General features: G+C 34.8%; 1 protein-coding gene and 1 pseudogene across 5 annotated transcripts; both read left to right on the plus strand.

Annotated features, from left to right (window-relative positions):
* Positions 1–534: 534 nt before the first annotated feature.
* LOC140806187 (L-ascorbate oxidase homolog) lies at positions 535–3,763 on the plus strand (annotated as a pseudogene).
* Positions 3,764–4,544: 781 nt separating this feature from the next.
* Positions 4,545–8,931, plus strand: LOC140806189 (autophagy-related protein 101-like). 5 transcript variants are annotated; one of them, XM_073162699.1, is made up of 7 exons: positions 4,550–4,788; positions 4,875–4,911; positions 5,266–5,351; positions 6,325–6,420; positions 7,107–7,272; positions 7,365–7,527; positions 8,644–8,931. In XM_073162699.1, exons 1-7 carry the CDS (start codon positions 4,756–4,758, stop codon positions 8,837–8,839), a joined length of 777 nt encoding a protein of 258 aa, XP_073018800.1. In that variant the 5' UTR covers positions 4,550–4,755; the 3' UTR covers positions 8,840–8,931. The 5 variants fall into 5 exon arrangements, with proteins under 5 accessions (XP_073018803.1, XP_073018800.1, XP_073018804.1 ...); XM_073162703.1 differs by having other exon boundaries at positions 4,551–4,788; positions 8,583–8,931; XM_073162700.1 differs by having other exon boundaries at positions 4,551–4,788; positions 8,636–8,931.
* Positions 8,932–15,457: the final 6,526 nt, after the last annotated feature.

Genomic DNA, 15,457 nt, shown 5'->3' on the forward strand with positions numbered 1-15,457 from the left:
GTCTTATGTGAGACTGTCTCACGGATCTTAATCTGTGAGACGGGTCTACCCTACCCATATTCACAATATAAAGTAATACTCTAGCATAAAAAGTAATATTTTTTATGGATTACCCAAATAAGAGATCGTCTCACAAATATGAGACAAGTTATTGCCAAAACTTTGACCCGACCTAACCCAACTCTAAATTTGTTACATGAATCAAATCCATGATTTAATCTAGTTCAAAAAATGGATGCTAAAAAAAAGTAAAGATCAAGGAAAAAACAGAAAAAGCAATCAAACAAGGGAACTGCAAGTTGACTCCAATTAACGTATCTGCCATACTGCTGGCATTTGACTGCGACCGCCCCTTTTTTTCCCTGGCAGAAAAGGAGTAGATTTAGACAGTGATAATGGAGATTATCAGTAAGTTTTCTGAATAAAAATGGAGTCTTTATCATTAATAACGTATACTAATGTCTAATAACGCGGAAACGCGTGAACTGCACCGAAATGTGAGAGCTGGCAATTATGGACAGAGGCCATACTTACTCAGTGAAGATCATCTCTCCCAATTCAAATCTCTGTCAGTATCATTACTTTATATATTTATATTGTATATATATAGTATGAGTCGCTAAAAATCTTTGAATACATCCGGGTTTCTTGTAACTTCATTCAAATCAACCTGGTATGTTTCAAATCTTTCTGCATTTGATCTGGTTTCTACTTTCTTTTTGGTTGAAATCCCACTTCAGATCTGCTAGATTCTTGTCAGCATTTCATGTTTTGGCCTAGATTCGGTGTTCTCGTCTCATCTAGTTTGCATCCCATTCGTGAAAATGCGCATATAATGATGTGAATGAAACCATGATTACTATTTCTTGGCGTGTGGTTAAGATTTAAGAGTGTTTGATGGATTTGAGGTGGATGTTTGCAGATACATTGGTTCTGCGAAATGAGGGAAGCATTGCTGCTGTTCTCTATTACAATCTTGGCCTTTTGGGATGTTTCTGATGTGAAAGCAGAGGATGCTTACAAGTACTACACTTGGACTGTTACTTATGGAACTGCCTCTCCTCTTGGCCAGCCTCAACAGGTCAGTGTCATCTAGAGCCATCCCAAGATTTTGAAAATTTGGGTGGGATGTCTTTAGAATTTATGAGATGTTCATGTTGGGTTCTGCAGGTTATCCTCATCAATGATCAATTTCCAGGTCCTAGGCTTGATACTGTGACCAATGACAACATAATCCTTGACCTTGTCAATAAGTTGGACCTGCCCTTTCTTTTGACATGGTGAGTCACATAAATGATAAACTACCACGTGTAGCAAATCAAGAAACTGACAGCGGTAACCTTGGAACCTGTGGCTTGCTATGTATATTTTAAACGATAAACCCAATCTGACCCGAACAAGTTGCTTTCGATGCTACGATTTAGTTTCTTTTTTTGTACAAACTACGGTATGTTACTAGTAGTGTTATTTTTTTTAGGAGATTGGATGCTTGAAAGTTAAAATCTATCGCTTGAATTAGCTGCATTGTATGATATAGGAATGGGATCAAACAAAGGAAGAATTCTTGGCAAGATGGTGTTGTGGGGACTAATTGTGCAGTCCCACCAAACTCGAACTACACATATAAGTTCCAAACTAAGGATCAAATCGGAAGCTACACCTACTTCCCATCGACTCTGATGCACAGAGCTGCCGGAGGATTTGGTGCGCTTAACGTGTATGCAAGATCTGTTATTCCGGTCCCGTACGCTCCGCCTGCCGGAGATTTCAGCTTGCTTATTGGTGATTGGTATAAAACCAGTCATAAGGTGAGAGAGAGTTCCGTATTTTCGTGGATGATGCATTATAATAATCGTTTCCCGAGACTTACCTTGAGCTAGTTAGAATCGACGATAGATATATGTATTCCTCGGTGGAAACGATGAGAAAATGGTTGAAATCACGTGTGTGTTAAATACTTGATAAAAAAATGTTTTACAGGGGTTGCAGCAGATTCTTGATTCTGGAAAATCTTTGCCTTTCCCCGACGGGCTTACTTATAAATGGTCAGGGTCGAGCTACCTTCAGTGGCGATCAAGGTGATTTTCCAGGGGCTGAAAGTCTTAAATTCATGCACCCTTTACTTCTGGAACGAAATTTCGAAGCTGCCTTTTTTTTTGGGCTATGAAATGCAAATCAGAATAATCATGAAGAGCTGTGTATTCCAACTGTTTCCTGATCTGAATTTTCAGGTAAAACCTACTTGTTCAGAGTCTCGAATGTAGGCCTATCCACCTCCATCAATTTCAGAATCCAGGGGCATAAATTGAAGTTAGTTGAGGTTGAGGGGTCGAATGTGGTTCAGAACGTGTATGATTCTCTTGACGTACACCCTGGTCAATCCTCGACAATTTTAGTAATCTTGGATCAGCCTCCGAAAGACTACTACATCGTCGCGGACACAAGATTCACAACCACAGTTCTTACCGCAGCTGCGGTTTTACACTACACGAACTCTCAGGCCCCCGTTTCTGGACCCTTGCCACCCGGCCCACCTCCCGGAATTGAGTGGTCCATTGAGCAAGCTAGAACTTTTCGGTAAAACTTGAAGAACGACGGACTTGAGAAACCAACAGCCAGTAATTTGCCTTTTCTTTTCGAATAACCTTGTGTTCCCATCTCTTTTGCAGGTGGAACTTGACATCCAATGCAGCCAGGCCGAACCCTCAGGGCTCGTTCCATTATGGGAATATTACAATCATCAAGGACGATTGTTTTGGCTAATTCGGCCCCTATCATAAACGGGAAGCAGAGATACGCTGTCAATGGCGTTTCTTACATCAATGCTGACACCCCTCTAAAGCTTGCTGATCATTTCAACATTCCTGGTGTTTTCAGTCTAAATTCGGTCCCGAGTTCTCCATCCGGTACTGGCGCATATTTATCCACAGCTGTGATTGGAACCTCTCTGCACGAATTCATAGAAGTCGTCTTCCAAAACGACGAGAACGCCATGCAATCTTGGCATCTTGACGGCTACGATTTCTGGGTCGTTGGGTATGATACCATATTTAGCCACCTTGAAAAAATCGTATTCGAGGATTGAGTTCTAACCACATTCCTATTCCTTGTAAAACAGATTCGGGGCAGGACAGTGGACACAAAGCAGCAGGAAAGGATACAATCTTGTTGATGCCTTAACCAGACATACCACACAGGTAACTTCAAAACTCATCAGCATCATTCCACAATCCTTTTCGCGACATTTCCTTACTGCTTTTCTTTTGGGTACATTTTTTAGGTATACCCGAATTCTTGGACAGCTATTTTAGCATCATTGGACAACCAAGGAATGTGGAATTTGAGGTCTGCAATGTGGGGAAGGCAATATCTTGGGCAGCAATTATATCTGAGAGTTTACAATCCAATTCCCAGCTTGGCTAATGAGTATGATATACCTACAAATGTTCTACTCTGCGGCAAAGCTGTGGGCAGAACCAACATCCATGGCTAGTTCGAGGATTTTAATGAAATCATCAAGTATTTCTACTGTTTTCCAGTCATGAGAGGTTGACTGCTAGGCTAGTATATTTATATCGAGGAAGAATCTTGCCTTTTTTTTTTTTTACACTTTTTCTATTTTTATGATGTTTTATGTTATGACTATATTATTTAATAATTTTTAAAATTATTTTGAGAATGTGTATTGTTTGTACCACAACGAAGGGATGACTTCAACTTACCTGTTGTGTTACATTTTTATTCAACAATTCACGTTTATTTTCGCGTATGAATTCTACGATTTCTTTGTAGACTCTATGCGTGGAAAGAATTAGCACCATTGGATGCAACCTTAAGATATCATCTTGTCACGATGAGTAAAAGATATGAAAATAATTACTCGATTGAAATTTTTTCCACAAAAACTATCTGTTTATTACAATAGTTAAAGGAGTAGGTCTCTTGTGATACAGTCTCATGAATCTTATCTGTGAAACATGTCAACTTTATCGATATTCACAATAAAAAATAACTTTTTAGCATAAAAAGTAATATTTTTTCATAGATGACTCGAATAAGAGACCCGTGTCACAAAATACAACATGTGAGATCTCACACAAGTTTTTGTCATAATATGCTAGTTAGTTAACTTTATTGTATAGTTAGGTATATACATGGAAAATCAGTTCATGTATTACATCTTTTTACCATATTAGACACCACCAAACAAATGTTAGAATCCAAAAGTTTACTTATTATGACAATTGAAAGTAACCCACGATTAATCTAGATAAATAATTAATTAGAAATCGAAGTATGTTGACCAAATGAATACCAAATTAATTTTATTTATAACTTCTTTGTACCAAATTAATAAAAAAGGATATATCTTTTTTTTTCTCACAATATTTTGTAAAAATTCTTTATTTTATTAATGAAACTATTTTAAAAAATAAATGTATATTAACCTTGAGAAAATATTTCTATATATTACGTACTTTTTCCTAATAGTTTTGCAGAAAAAACAATTCAGGTGTACCAAAAGCGTGCTTGTGTACCTATCCCAAGCAGGTCTCCAGAGTCGTATAATATTAAATTAATGTGTGCGACAAAATCAACACGCTTCTCCGAGTCTTCCAACCTGGTATAACTTGAACTATTTACGCCACCACTAATCGGATCGGAGCTCACATCGGCGGGAGTCTCTCCGCTTGATTTCCTCTCTAGTTTTCCAAATTCGAACATCTTCTCACTCTTCCTTGTCTAGAAATCACGATGAATTGTGAAGTTTTCCAGCTCAAAGAACTCGTAAGTATCCTTTTTTTGATCACTCTCGCGATGATATATTTTTATACGCCGAGGGTTAACGATTAATTTTTCAATCGATAAATCAGGAAGTTGAGCATTTTGAGATACGTGAAGTTCTCCGATGTAAGTTGCTTTTCTTTTTACCTTTTTATTTATTTATTTATTATTTGTCGATGAACTGATGATTGGACTTTATTATAGTTTGGTAGATCGTTTTTAGTGAGATTTTTTCCTGTTTACTTGTGTAGCTGAATTTTGATTATTTTTGCTGTAATTTGTATGATGAATATTTGAAATTGAGATTGATGTATGATCTAGTATCATGATTATATGATCACTCTTAATATTTGTCATTGGGAACCATGAGTGGTTACGTTGTTGAACAAATCAAGATTTTGTGGATATCTAATATGCAGTTGTTTGTTACCGATGTCATTTGTGCTTACAATTACTGATGGGGTGAATGCTGATGTGCAGGCATTCTACACACTGTGTTGTTCCATCGAGCTTTAGGCCTAGTGCGCCCTAAAGATGTTGATTTGGAGCTTTTTGAGATTACATATGTAACTAATTACCAATTTCTCAGAGATTGGCTGATATCATCTTCCTTGATTCCATTTTTTGTTGATTATTCAGTTTCTCGCTGCTAGTAAAGTAAATTAATCCTGCTTAGAAGTTTTTTATAGTGTGCAAGTTTTGCATTCTTTGAACTTATATGTTGATTCTTTTGATTGGGACTTTTAATGGATAAGAGATCTGTCCCTATTTTTTAGATAATTATTGGATCCAATTCTTTGAACGAAAAATGGTTTCATTTGATATATGTCTCCTCATGCATAAGGATGAATTGACTGCTTTCTTTGGTGCTTCAGTTGTATGTATTGTGTAATTTAAACAAGCCTTGCTCTTTATTTAAGCTTTCCTTGAATTAGTGGACTTCACAAGGCTTCTAGCTTGACTGAGTTTTGTAAATTCTGAAGTGTCATGGCACTTCTACATCCATAAATAATATAACAATTATGAGTTAAAACCAAATTTTGTAAGATACAACACTATTATACTTCTCATTCTTGATAGAGTCTTAATATGGTTGCCATGGTGGTGCTTGATGTATGTTTTTATTATAATACTATGCCTTTTCATTTAAATTTCAGTTTTTCTCTCTTGTGTGGCCTTTGGGTAGGTATTCCTAGTATCACCATTTAAAAAATGTTTCTTTTTTGGAAGGAATGCCAACATATGCTGACAAATGTCTTAGGTTATATTTGGATGGAAAGATTTGGATTTCGAATCCTTGCTACATCCGTTCAAATCCATTATCTTTGATTTTAAGGCATTTTTTTAAGATAAAACCAATGTATTTCAAATCCTAAGTTATTGGAGTTGTTTCAGATCTATTGTTTAAACAAAACCACCAATCTAAATGGAGCCTTAGTTTTCCTAAAGTGCAATGCCCCCCTGCTCATGGGTAATTTCAGATGAGATTTTATTTTTGCTTTGTACCGGTTCTTCACATTTTTTATATCTAATATGCAGGTGCAATGTGGTGATATGGAGGTAGAGAGAAAAATTGATGAGAAGATCGACCAGTTCATTGATAGGGTGGAGAAGCACCCAAACAAGAAAAATCAGGTCCATGGATTGCAACAATCTTAAACTTTAAAAATCTGTGGTTCATACACTTTTGGTCAATTTATTTTATTTTTTTTTAAGTGCGTGGAAGGACAAATGACACTGAGGTTTCATAGGCATTAGTTGTGTCAAGAGTCAAGAATGTTCATTAGTCTCGATCCACCTTTGATTTTAGCTTGCATTTGGTCAATTTATTTTTATTTTTGTCATGCTGAAGAATTTTTACACAAGGTCTACATCCTTGCTAAATAATTCCATCCTAGCTGACATATTTTGCTGTGAACATTTTTTCGTTGAGTCCCTAGGGCAAGATGATGTAGCTATCTCTTTGTTAGATTAGTCTCCTGTTGCAATTCCTGATGTAACATGTATTTTCTTTTCAATGCAAAGGCTTATGAGGATCCAATCTGTGGCGGATACGTGTGTTTTTGCATGCTTTCAAGTAGTGAACATTTTGAGAGCTGGTCAATTATGTGAATTTAATTCATCCTGCTTTAGTCTAAATGATAATGCTAATCCACTCTGGTTCTGCTGAATGCAAATTGTTTTAGTGATGTATGTAGTTGTGTGAGAAGGAAATGGTAGACTTTATTATTGATGAATTGGATTCTGCCTTGAAAGTCTCTTTTCTGAATTCATTATGACATCTCTTGATGTTGTTTGTTCTGTAAATTTCTGGAACCCAGATATGTTTGTCCTTCTATGAAGTCAAAAACAAACAGGCGACATGGTTTACTAACAGAGTTGAACGCCTCTACTGGGAACAGTGGTACATAAACTTGAATGTTGCACATCATCCTAAAGGACATTCTGGCAAGTCTCATAATTCAAAAATAGTAGTTGATCCTGGAGGTAAAATTTTAATATGGTTTAGAGATTCAAGATTTCACTCTTTATTTTTAGCGTGCAAGTAGCTGTCACAGTAATTTTGTCATTGCCCACAGATACTGCGGCGGAGGCAAGGAGTGCTCGGCGCACTGCACTTGAATCTTCTCTTCGTGATGTTTTATTTCAGATAATTAGGTTTGTCAATGATAAGAAGGATCATGTTCCTCCAATACCAAACCTTGAAGGTGTTTCATTTCCCTATGAAATTATCATCTCAAGGTACTGTCCATACCTTCATTTAGATTATTTTATCATGCCTTCGCTGATAGCTTGTAGGGTTTTCGTATATTATTTTCACACTGTCTTATATACTATTTTATTTCAATATTTTAAAAGTGAAACCTTTTCAATTGTTTCTGTGGCGCTTGTGATATCTTGTACATAAATGGACTCAACTATAATCTTTATATATAAAGAACAGTGGAAGTTTTAAACCCTTCTATGACCCAGGGATAAATTTTAATTTATTCAGCTCATATTATGCAAAATAAAATATTTAAAATCTGGTACTGCACTGGTATTTGGATGAATCATGTTTACACTCAACTTCTCTTCAAGGTCATATCACATCTTTTTACCATGTAACCTAATTGCTTTTAAGTGATGTATAGTTTATTTATTTTATTTTGACGCATTTAGAATGTTTTCTTGTGAAACTAAAGCAGCATTCTAGCATTAGTTATCAGGTCCTTTGAGTTGAAAGTTAGGGTTTTCTTCTTAAGATGAAAAATATCTCGTGATGCCCATCAACTTGTTGGCCTAGCTGAAACCAGCATATGTGCAGTGGATTATTTTCCATTGCTTAATCCACTACATTTTCTGTGCTTTTTAATTTTTCTAAATGAAATTTGCTTAAAGCTTCTCTTTGATACACTACAATGTCTCCTTGGCATTACGTAGGTTGTTTTTAAATTTTTACTAGGATTGCAGAAAAACCTACGTTAGATTTAATTAGTTATCCATTCAGATGAGAACAAAGCCCTAGCTTTGAATTTGTTGGCAAAAGGTACACAAAAGGTGCTTTTCTTACCGAATATACGGGAATTTGGATTTTTCTTTTCTTTTCTTTCTAAAAAACAAATCTTATTCAAATCCTGTTACTGATGGTTCTCGATACCACTCATGTCTATCTGTTTTTGTAGTGAAACAGACTTAGAGAAAGTTATTAATATAGTTGGCCGAGTATAGATTAATTGATAATCCTCCGGTTTTGCGATTACAACAAATTATCACCATGTCTTTCAATGTTGCTATTGTTATTTTTGTCTTCCTAGAGGTGCCTGAAGCCAAGTATAAAGCTGCTTAGTTATGTACTGCCTTCTCTTAGTTCATCAGATTCTGCATTTGGGATGGATATGTTCAAGAGGATGCTCCAAACTGGGCATCCTACAATGCTCAGTTGACTTGCAACGACCCTGAGCCGACCCTTCTTTTATTATATGTGTTTGTCCAGGAACTCAAGTGGACTGCTTCACCTGTGAATATTAAGTCTGTGAATGGCAGCTGTAAGCTACAAGTGAAAGTCATTTGATTGAAGAAACTGTGGATATGTACATACCAACATTATAACTGCTTTCCCCAAGTTTCATTTGGTTTTGTGTTTATGTGTTCAGATTGGATCTAGGCTGAGAACATTTTGAGAGTCAATTTTTTGGGAAACTGTTCGAAATCAAAATCAATCCGTTTTTAAAAAATTGGTTATATTTCCCTGAGAAAGTAGAATCAGAAATGGTGATTCTGGAACCGAACCATCACAAGTAGAAGCAGAACTAGCTGTTTTAGAACCGAAGTGTGATCGCGGCTAGTTGACCATTATTCACATAATTTGGTACGTGGCCTGTTCCAAGTTTGTGTCTCTTTGCTTGGCTTGAGGCCTAAAAGGCATTTTTTTTTAAAGGAAAGAGATGTCCATATGACCATATCTTACATGTTGATCATGGCTTTTGCTCAAGTGATGGCCGTTAGGGCTTCTTTTTAGGTTTTTTTCTTCCCTTTTTTATGTACTAATTGAAATATTTAATTTCAATTTAAGATTTATAAGAGAAGCCTAGCGGGAAAGATGATTCTGAAAACTAAATTCATGATGTGACTATGAAAGTGCCACCACTAATACGATATAAAGTTGTATGTAGATCGAATGTTTGATATTCGATGAAAGCTTTGAAATGTCTTGCTGTTGAGATAGATTTGAAATCACCGTTAATATTTAAAAAATAACTAGTTATCTCATGCGCATTGAAAAGTAGCTGCGGGTTCCATCTTTAAAAAAATATTTAAAATTCATTATTCAATAGATTTGTCATCATGGATTTGAAGTCTTTAATTTCGAATATATAGATCCAAATGCTACATACTTTAGTGTCAACTAATGCTCGTTGTTATTTATGGTATTCCAATAATTTTTTTAATTTGTGTGAAAATATAAATAGACTTGTAATGATCACGGGTCTACTGATCTTTTGAGTCCGCAATCATATTTCTCACAGTGTTGTACTATTCTTTGATGTTATTTCTCTCTCCAAGACTCTAACCCATTACCTCCAAGTCAAATGTATAGGTTTTTAGAGTGCTGAGTACTAATTGAACTAATAAGATAACACACTGTGAGTAATAATCCATGAAATATTGTAAGAGATGTATCACATGTCCAAAAGATCGATAGGCTCGAGGTCATTACAAACCCAACCATAGTCCCATTGATTATTCAAATCCTTACTTGGGCCAATCAACTAAACAATCGATCACAAGGAAAGAAGGCTCAATGTGTTTATTTAATGGTCATTGATATCATGACATACCAAAACAGTTTTTATGCAAAATAATAATATAGCAGTAAGGCACGAAGGTCACCATCAGCATGCAGTCCATCAATTACCATTCTCAAACAAGCAAATAAAAATTGAATAATTCTAAAGATACAATTAATATATCGTTACATCGATATTTACAAATATTATATTGCAAAATTTTGTTATTATATTGCAAGATTTTGACAAATTAATTTTTGTGTCGTACAGATATTGACGTACATGTAATATCACATCGTAAGGATTTACTTGTAAGTATCAATATTCGGCATAGTAAGGCATTAGTGTCAGAACATATAGCGCAGCTTGATTACGCATCACTTATAAGAATTTACATTGAGCCAATTCGTTGCTCAACCTCGTTCCCCGCATCTGGCAGCTGTTCACCACTTGCTTAAGTATCTTAAATCATCACCAGGCCAATGCATATTCTTTTCTGCAGCTTCTTTGATTCATATTAAGGCATTCTCAGATGCTGATTGGGCATCGATCTTGCCCAGACACTACTCTTTGTCACGGGTTTCTGCATATTTCTTGGCGAGTCCCTTATATCTTGGAAAGCCAAGAAGCAAACCACTACTTCTTCTTCTTAAGTTGACGCCGAGAACCGAGCTCTGGCATGGACTACTAGTGAATTGGTTTGGATTGTTCAGTACTTATTCAAAGACTTTCACATGCATGGTTCTACCTTCTCCAGCCACCATCTTTTGTTCTAATCAAGCTGCTGTACATTTTGAAAATAATCCAATTTTTCATGAACGCACAAAACACATTTTTGGGGGAATTTTACCAGGAAAATTAATACTAACTTTGTGCGTCGGAGTAGTTTCGTTACGCAACACTGACATCTCCGACTTTGATATATGACTACCCACAAAATCTGCTCTCTAGACTATCCGAATCATCTTATTTTAGATAATATTAATTTTTGATATTTTAAGAAAGGAAACGGTAGTTCATGTTACTACCAAATTTGCTGGCATTTACCAAAAACAGAATAGCTTCTCTTGATAGACATTTTAAGAGGGAAAAAAAAAAAAAAAATTGGAAAAGAGAACCGCTAATTCATGTATATTAAAGGCGACATATTATCTCGATAATTTTGAAGAAAATTATATGATATTAATTGGTCGTACGTAGGATGTCGGTGGAGGAAATTACGTGCTATTACTTCCAAATTTTTTGATTTTTTAGTTACGTGTTCAAATTTAGTTCCAATGAACGATGAATCAAAATGTAACGACAAATTTGCAAGGTCGCATGGTCCTAAGCAATTAATCTAGTTTGTATTGTGAGTATAGAGTCGTGTACGTATGGTGGACATAATTAAGTGGCCCATTTGTAGTTGTGATCAAAGTTCGGTTTAATCGAAATGTAGAAAGTTTGATCTCAACTTTAAAATAAAAATAAAAATTATGTGAAAAGGATATTGATTAATATAGTTTTAGTTCTGTCAGTGAAATTGTAGTTAAAATAACTTATAAATGTAATAAATTGTCATTGATAATGTAGGAAGTTTTGAAAAGTAGACACCACTCTACTCCTGTTTAAAATAACTTATAAATGTAATAAATTGTCATTGTTCACTGAGTCGATTATAACATGTTCGACCAGATTTTTTTAACTCATATAATGATCTTTATAATTTCACATAATAACATTATTTTGGTTTTGAACTTTGTGCCTCAGACATCTTAAATCCTTCAAGGATTTTCATATAAATACACACACACATATATATATTACTATCGAGTGATCCGTAAAAGTAAGCTATAACTGTCACGCCCCGAAACTCGGGTTTGACACCGGCGTCGTTAAAATCACACAATTAGAACGACAAGCCTTTCGTAGCACAGTTTAAACCGAATCCAGTTTATAAATCATAATCTCAATAAAATTGTCTTTACAATACCGAAATAACTTAAATGACAGAATTCAATGCGGAAACGTAAGACTGAAATAAAATAGCTTAAACATATTAAATCTTTCTCGAGCATTCACCATCCCCAAAACTGCTCGGATTCTTCCTCCTCAATCTGTTCTTCGGGCTTATCTGGGGAGGGTCGTAAGGGGGGTGAGTATTTTGGGAATACTCAGTAAATGAGGGAAAATCGAGCACAATAATTACAACATGCATAATTTCGAACATACCACATGACTTGCATAAAATTTTCGTACCACATGCATAAACATATATCAAGCACTGCAATTTATCGACCTTCTATGGTTTATTGACGTCAGTCCCTAATTTTTACTCCTCTAAGGGGGCGAGGCCGTATAGCGGTTATGTCCCCCACCGCGTAAGGGTACGTCATGGTTGGGATTCCCAGCCATATACGGTTGACTCCTCACAGTGCGTTTAAAATCGTATGACAATGCAAGAAGTAGAAGAAAACGAATTGTACTCGATTGGTGTTTTTATCAAAAACCGAAAATCATGTATGCATAAAATCGAGATTTTTTTTTTTTTATTTCACAAACAAGCCCACTTACAGTGTTTTTGGATGCTAAAAAAAACGTAGGTTGCTTGCTTCGGCTGGATCGCTCCTTGCTCTACAGTTGACGGTGCTTCGACTCGATTTTTAGGCTAATTTTTGTGACGATAATTGGACAGAGCTTCGCTAGGGAAGGCTGCTGGAATTTCGAGAGTTTTAGCTCTAGAATTTCGAGATTTAGGTGTGAGGAATGGCTAGGTATGGTGTGGTATTTATAGGGGAGGGAAAATGATCTAAACTTGGTACTAAAATCATACCAAAATTCATGCCACATCTCACAAATTTGGCTCCAATATTCTTGCCCTTTTTCGAAAATTCAGTTACTTGATTAGTGAGATTATGTTCCAATTTTGGGGGATTTAAATCCTTGACTCCTAGCCTAATATTTTCGAAAATATGTAGCTAGATGAGGGGATATGCTTCCAATTATCCCTGTATCTATCCATATCAATAATGAGTCACACCTCCTAGTGCAAATTTCGAAATCTAGGGTTGTATCCCACCAAATCATGCATTATTTCATTCCTTATGTCTTGGCCTTGCACAATCTTCCATGATCTTGAATTATTTCTCCCAAAATTTCGAAATATGCAAGCACAAGTCTAGATTTTAATTGTCTTGGTAATAAAGATTTCCAATATACAAAAATTCCAATATTTATGTCTTATTCTAGTACAAGGGTCCAAGGTCCAAATTTCCTTGAAATTAATTAATTATATGGAAAATATATGGAGAAAAATTCGGTTCTCACAATAACAATATCTATAAGACGCATTTCTAAATTTTCAGATAACGCCAAATTAATCAAATACCGAAGCGTAATTGCATCCATAACAGGAGAATTCGTTTCTTCATAATCAATTCCAGATCTTTGAGAAAAACTTAGTGCAACAAGTCAAGCTTTATATCTTACTATTTCATTTTTTTAATTTCGTTTTCGAATAAAAACTCATTTGTACCCAACAGGTTTTACACCTTTGGGTGTAAGAACTATAGGTCCAAAAACATTACGTTTATTTAGCGAATTCAATTCAACTTGGACGACGTCTTTCCGTTTTATCCAGTTATGTCGATTTTTACATTCACAAAAAAATTTTGGTTCATGATTTTCATTGTCATTTTTGATGTCAAATGCTAAATTATAAGAAAATATCTCATCAATTTCTTTATATCTTTTCAGTTCCATATTTTTTCAGTATTAATATAATTGATAGAGATTTCACAATTCTAGTCAGTTTGTGGTTCTAACAGAACATTTTTATCATTATGTGTTTCTGTCGGAATATCATTTTCTATTTTATGATCATCGTGTTTTTCTATGCATTTTATTTTTTGAGGATTTTTATCTTTGGAATTTCAATTCGAGCAGGGGCATTTACAACATGTATATATGATTTAGTTACACTTTTTGTGTCTGCAAATGCATCCGGAATTTGATTTGCTATTCTTTGCAAGTGCACAGTTTGTTGTACATCTTTTTCACATTGTTTAGTTCTTGGATCCAGATATAACAATGATGATACATACCATGTAATTTCCTTTTCGATAAGTTTCTTTTATCCCCACACACTGGGAAGATTTTCTCATTAACATGACAATCAGCAAAACGTGTTGTAAACATGTCGCTTTTCTTGAGCCTCAGAAACACGTCGATCTTTTTTTGAGATCACATTCCTTTTCGTTGAGGCGGTGCAATAGGCACATATACCATACATCCAAAAACTCTCAGATGAGAAATGTCTGGTTTTATCAAATGTAAGCTGCAATGAGGAGTATTTATTATATGCACTAGTCTGATACAAATTAATGCAGAACCATGTAAAATTACATGTCCCCATATAGAAATAGGAAATTTTGTTTTCATAATCATTGGTATAGCAATTAGTTGTAGACATTTAATCACTGATTCAGCTAATTCATTTTGTGTATATACATGAGAAACATGATGCTCAACAGTGATTCTCATTGACATACAATAATCATTGAAACTCTGGAAAGTAAATTCATCAGTATTATCAGATATAATTTTCTTGATTGTATAATCGACAAATTGATTCCGCAATTTTGTTATTTGATCAATTAATCTTGCAAATGCCACATTTTGAGTTTATAATAAACATACATGTGACTATATGCTGAAGGCATTGATCAATACCATAAAATATTTAGATAAACCACATGGTGGATGAATTGGCCACAAATATCACCTTGAATACGGTCACATTGAAGCTAATTATTTTGAAAGATCTTCTGGTCTTTCAGCGAATGACCATATGTATTTTCTATAATTCTTCGTATCATTATTGAACCAGGATTTTCTAATCGATCATACTAATTAATTAATTTTGAAGATTATCAACTATCATGTTCGATTCAATTGGACTTATATGTGTATGATGCAATCAAGTATGGAACATAGATAGTTTTTCAACTACATATTTCTTTATTGATTTATATATGGTAAAAAAACATATATTTCTCATTTTCTTCATTTATTGTCCGAGTATTAAACCCATGGGGATATTGTCATTAAAACTCAACAAATTTCTTTTTGATTGTAATGAATACAAAGTTGTACCATTCGATAACAAAAATTGTGTTTTACTACAACATTTAATCAAGTCTACATGACCTGATATTGTGTTCACCATTGTTTTTGTTGGTTTTAGTTTCAAGAAATATCTTTTATCTCAGATAATAATATGTGTTGTACCACAATCATGTATGCAAACATCCATGGGATTAATTTCTTGTTTAGCTTTGTTCATAGCGTCTTCCATATTTGAATTTAAAAAATTGCAATGAAAAAATTACTGACAATACATATGTAATTTATTAAAAAATATA

The sequence above is a fragment of the Primulina eburnea genome, chromosome 11 (assembly GCF_022965805.1).
Source record: "Primulina eburnea isolate SZY01 chromosome 11, ASM2296580v1, whole genome shotgun sequence".
In the NCBI taxonomy this organism is placed as follows: Eukaryota; Viridiplantae; Streptophyta; class Magnoliopsida; order Lamiales; family Gesneriaceae; genus Primulina; species Primulina eburnea.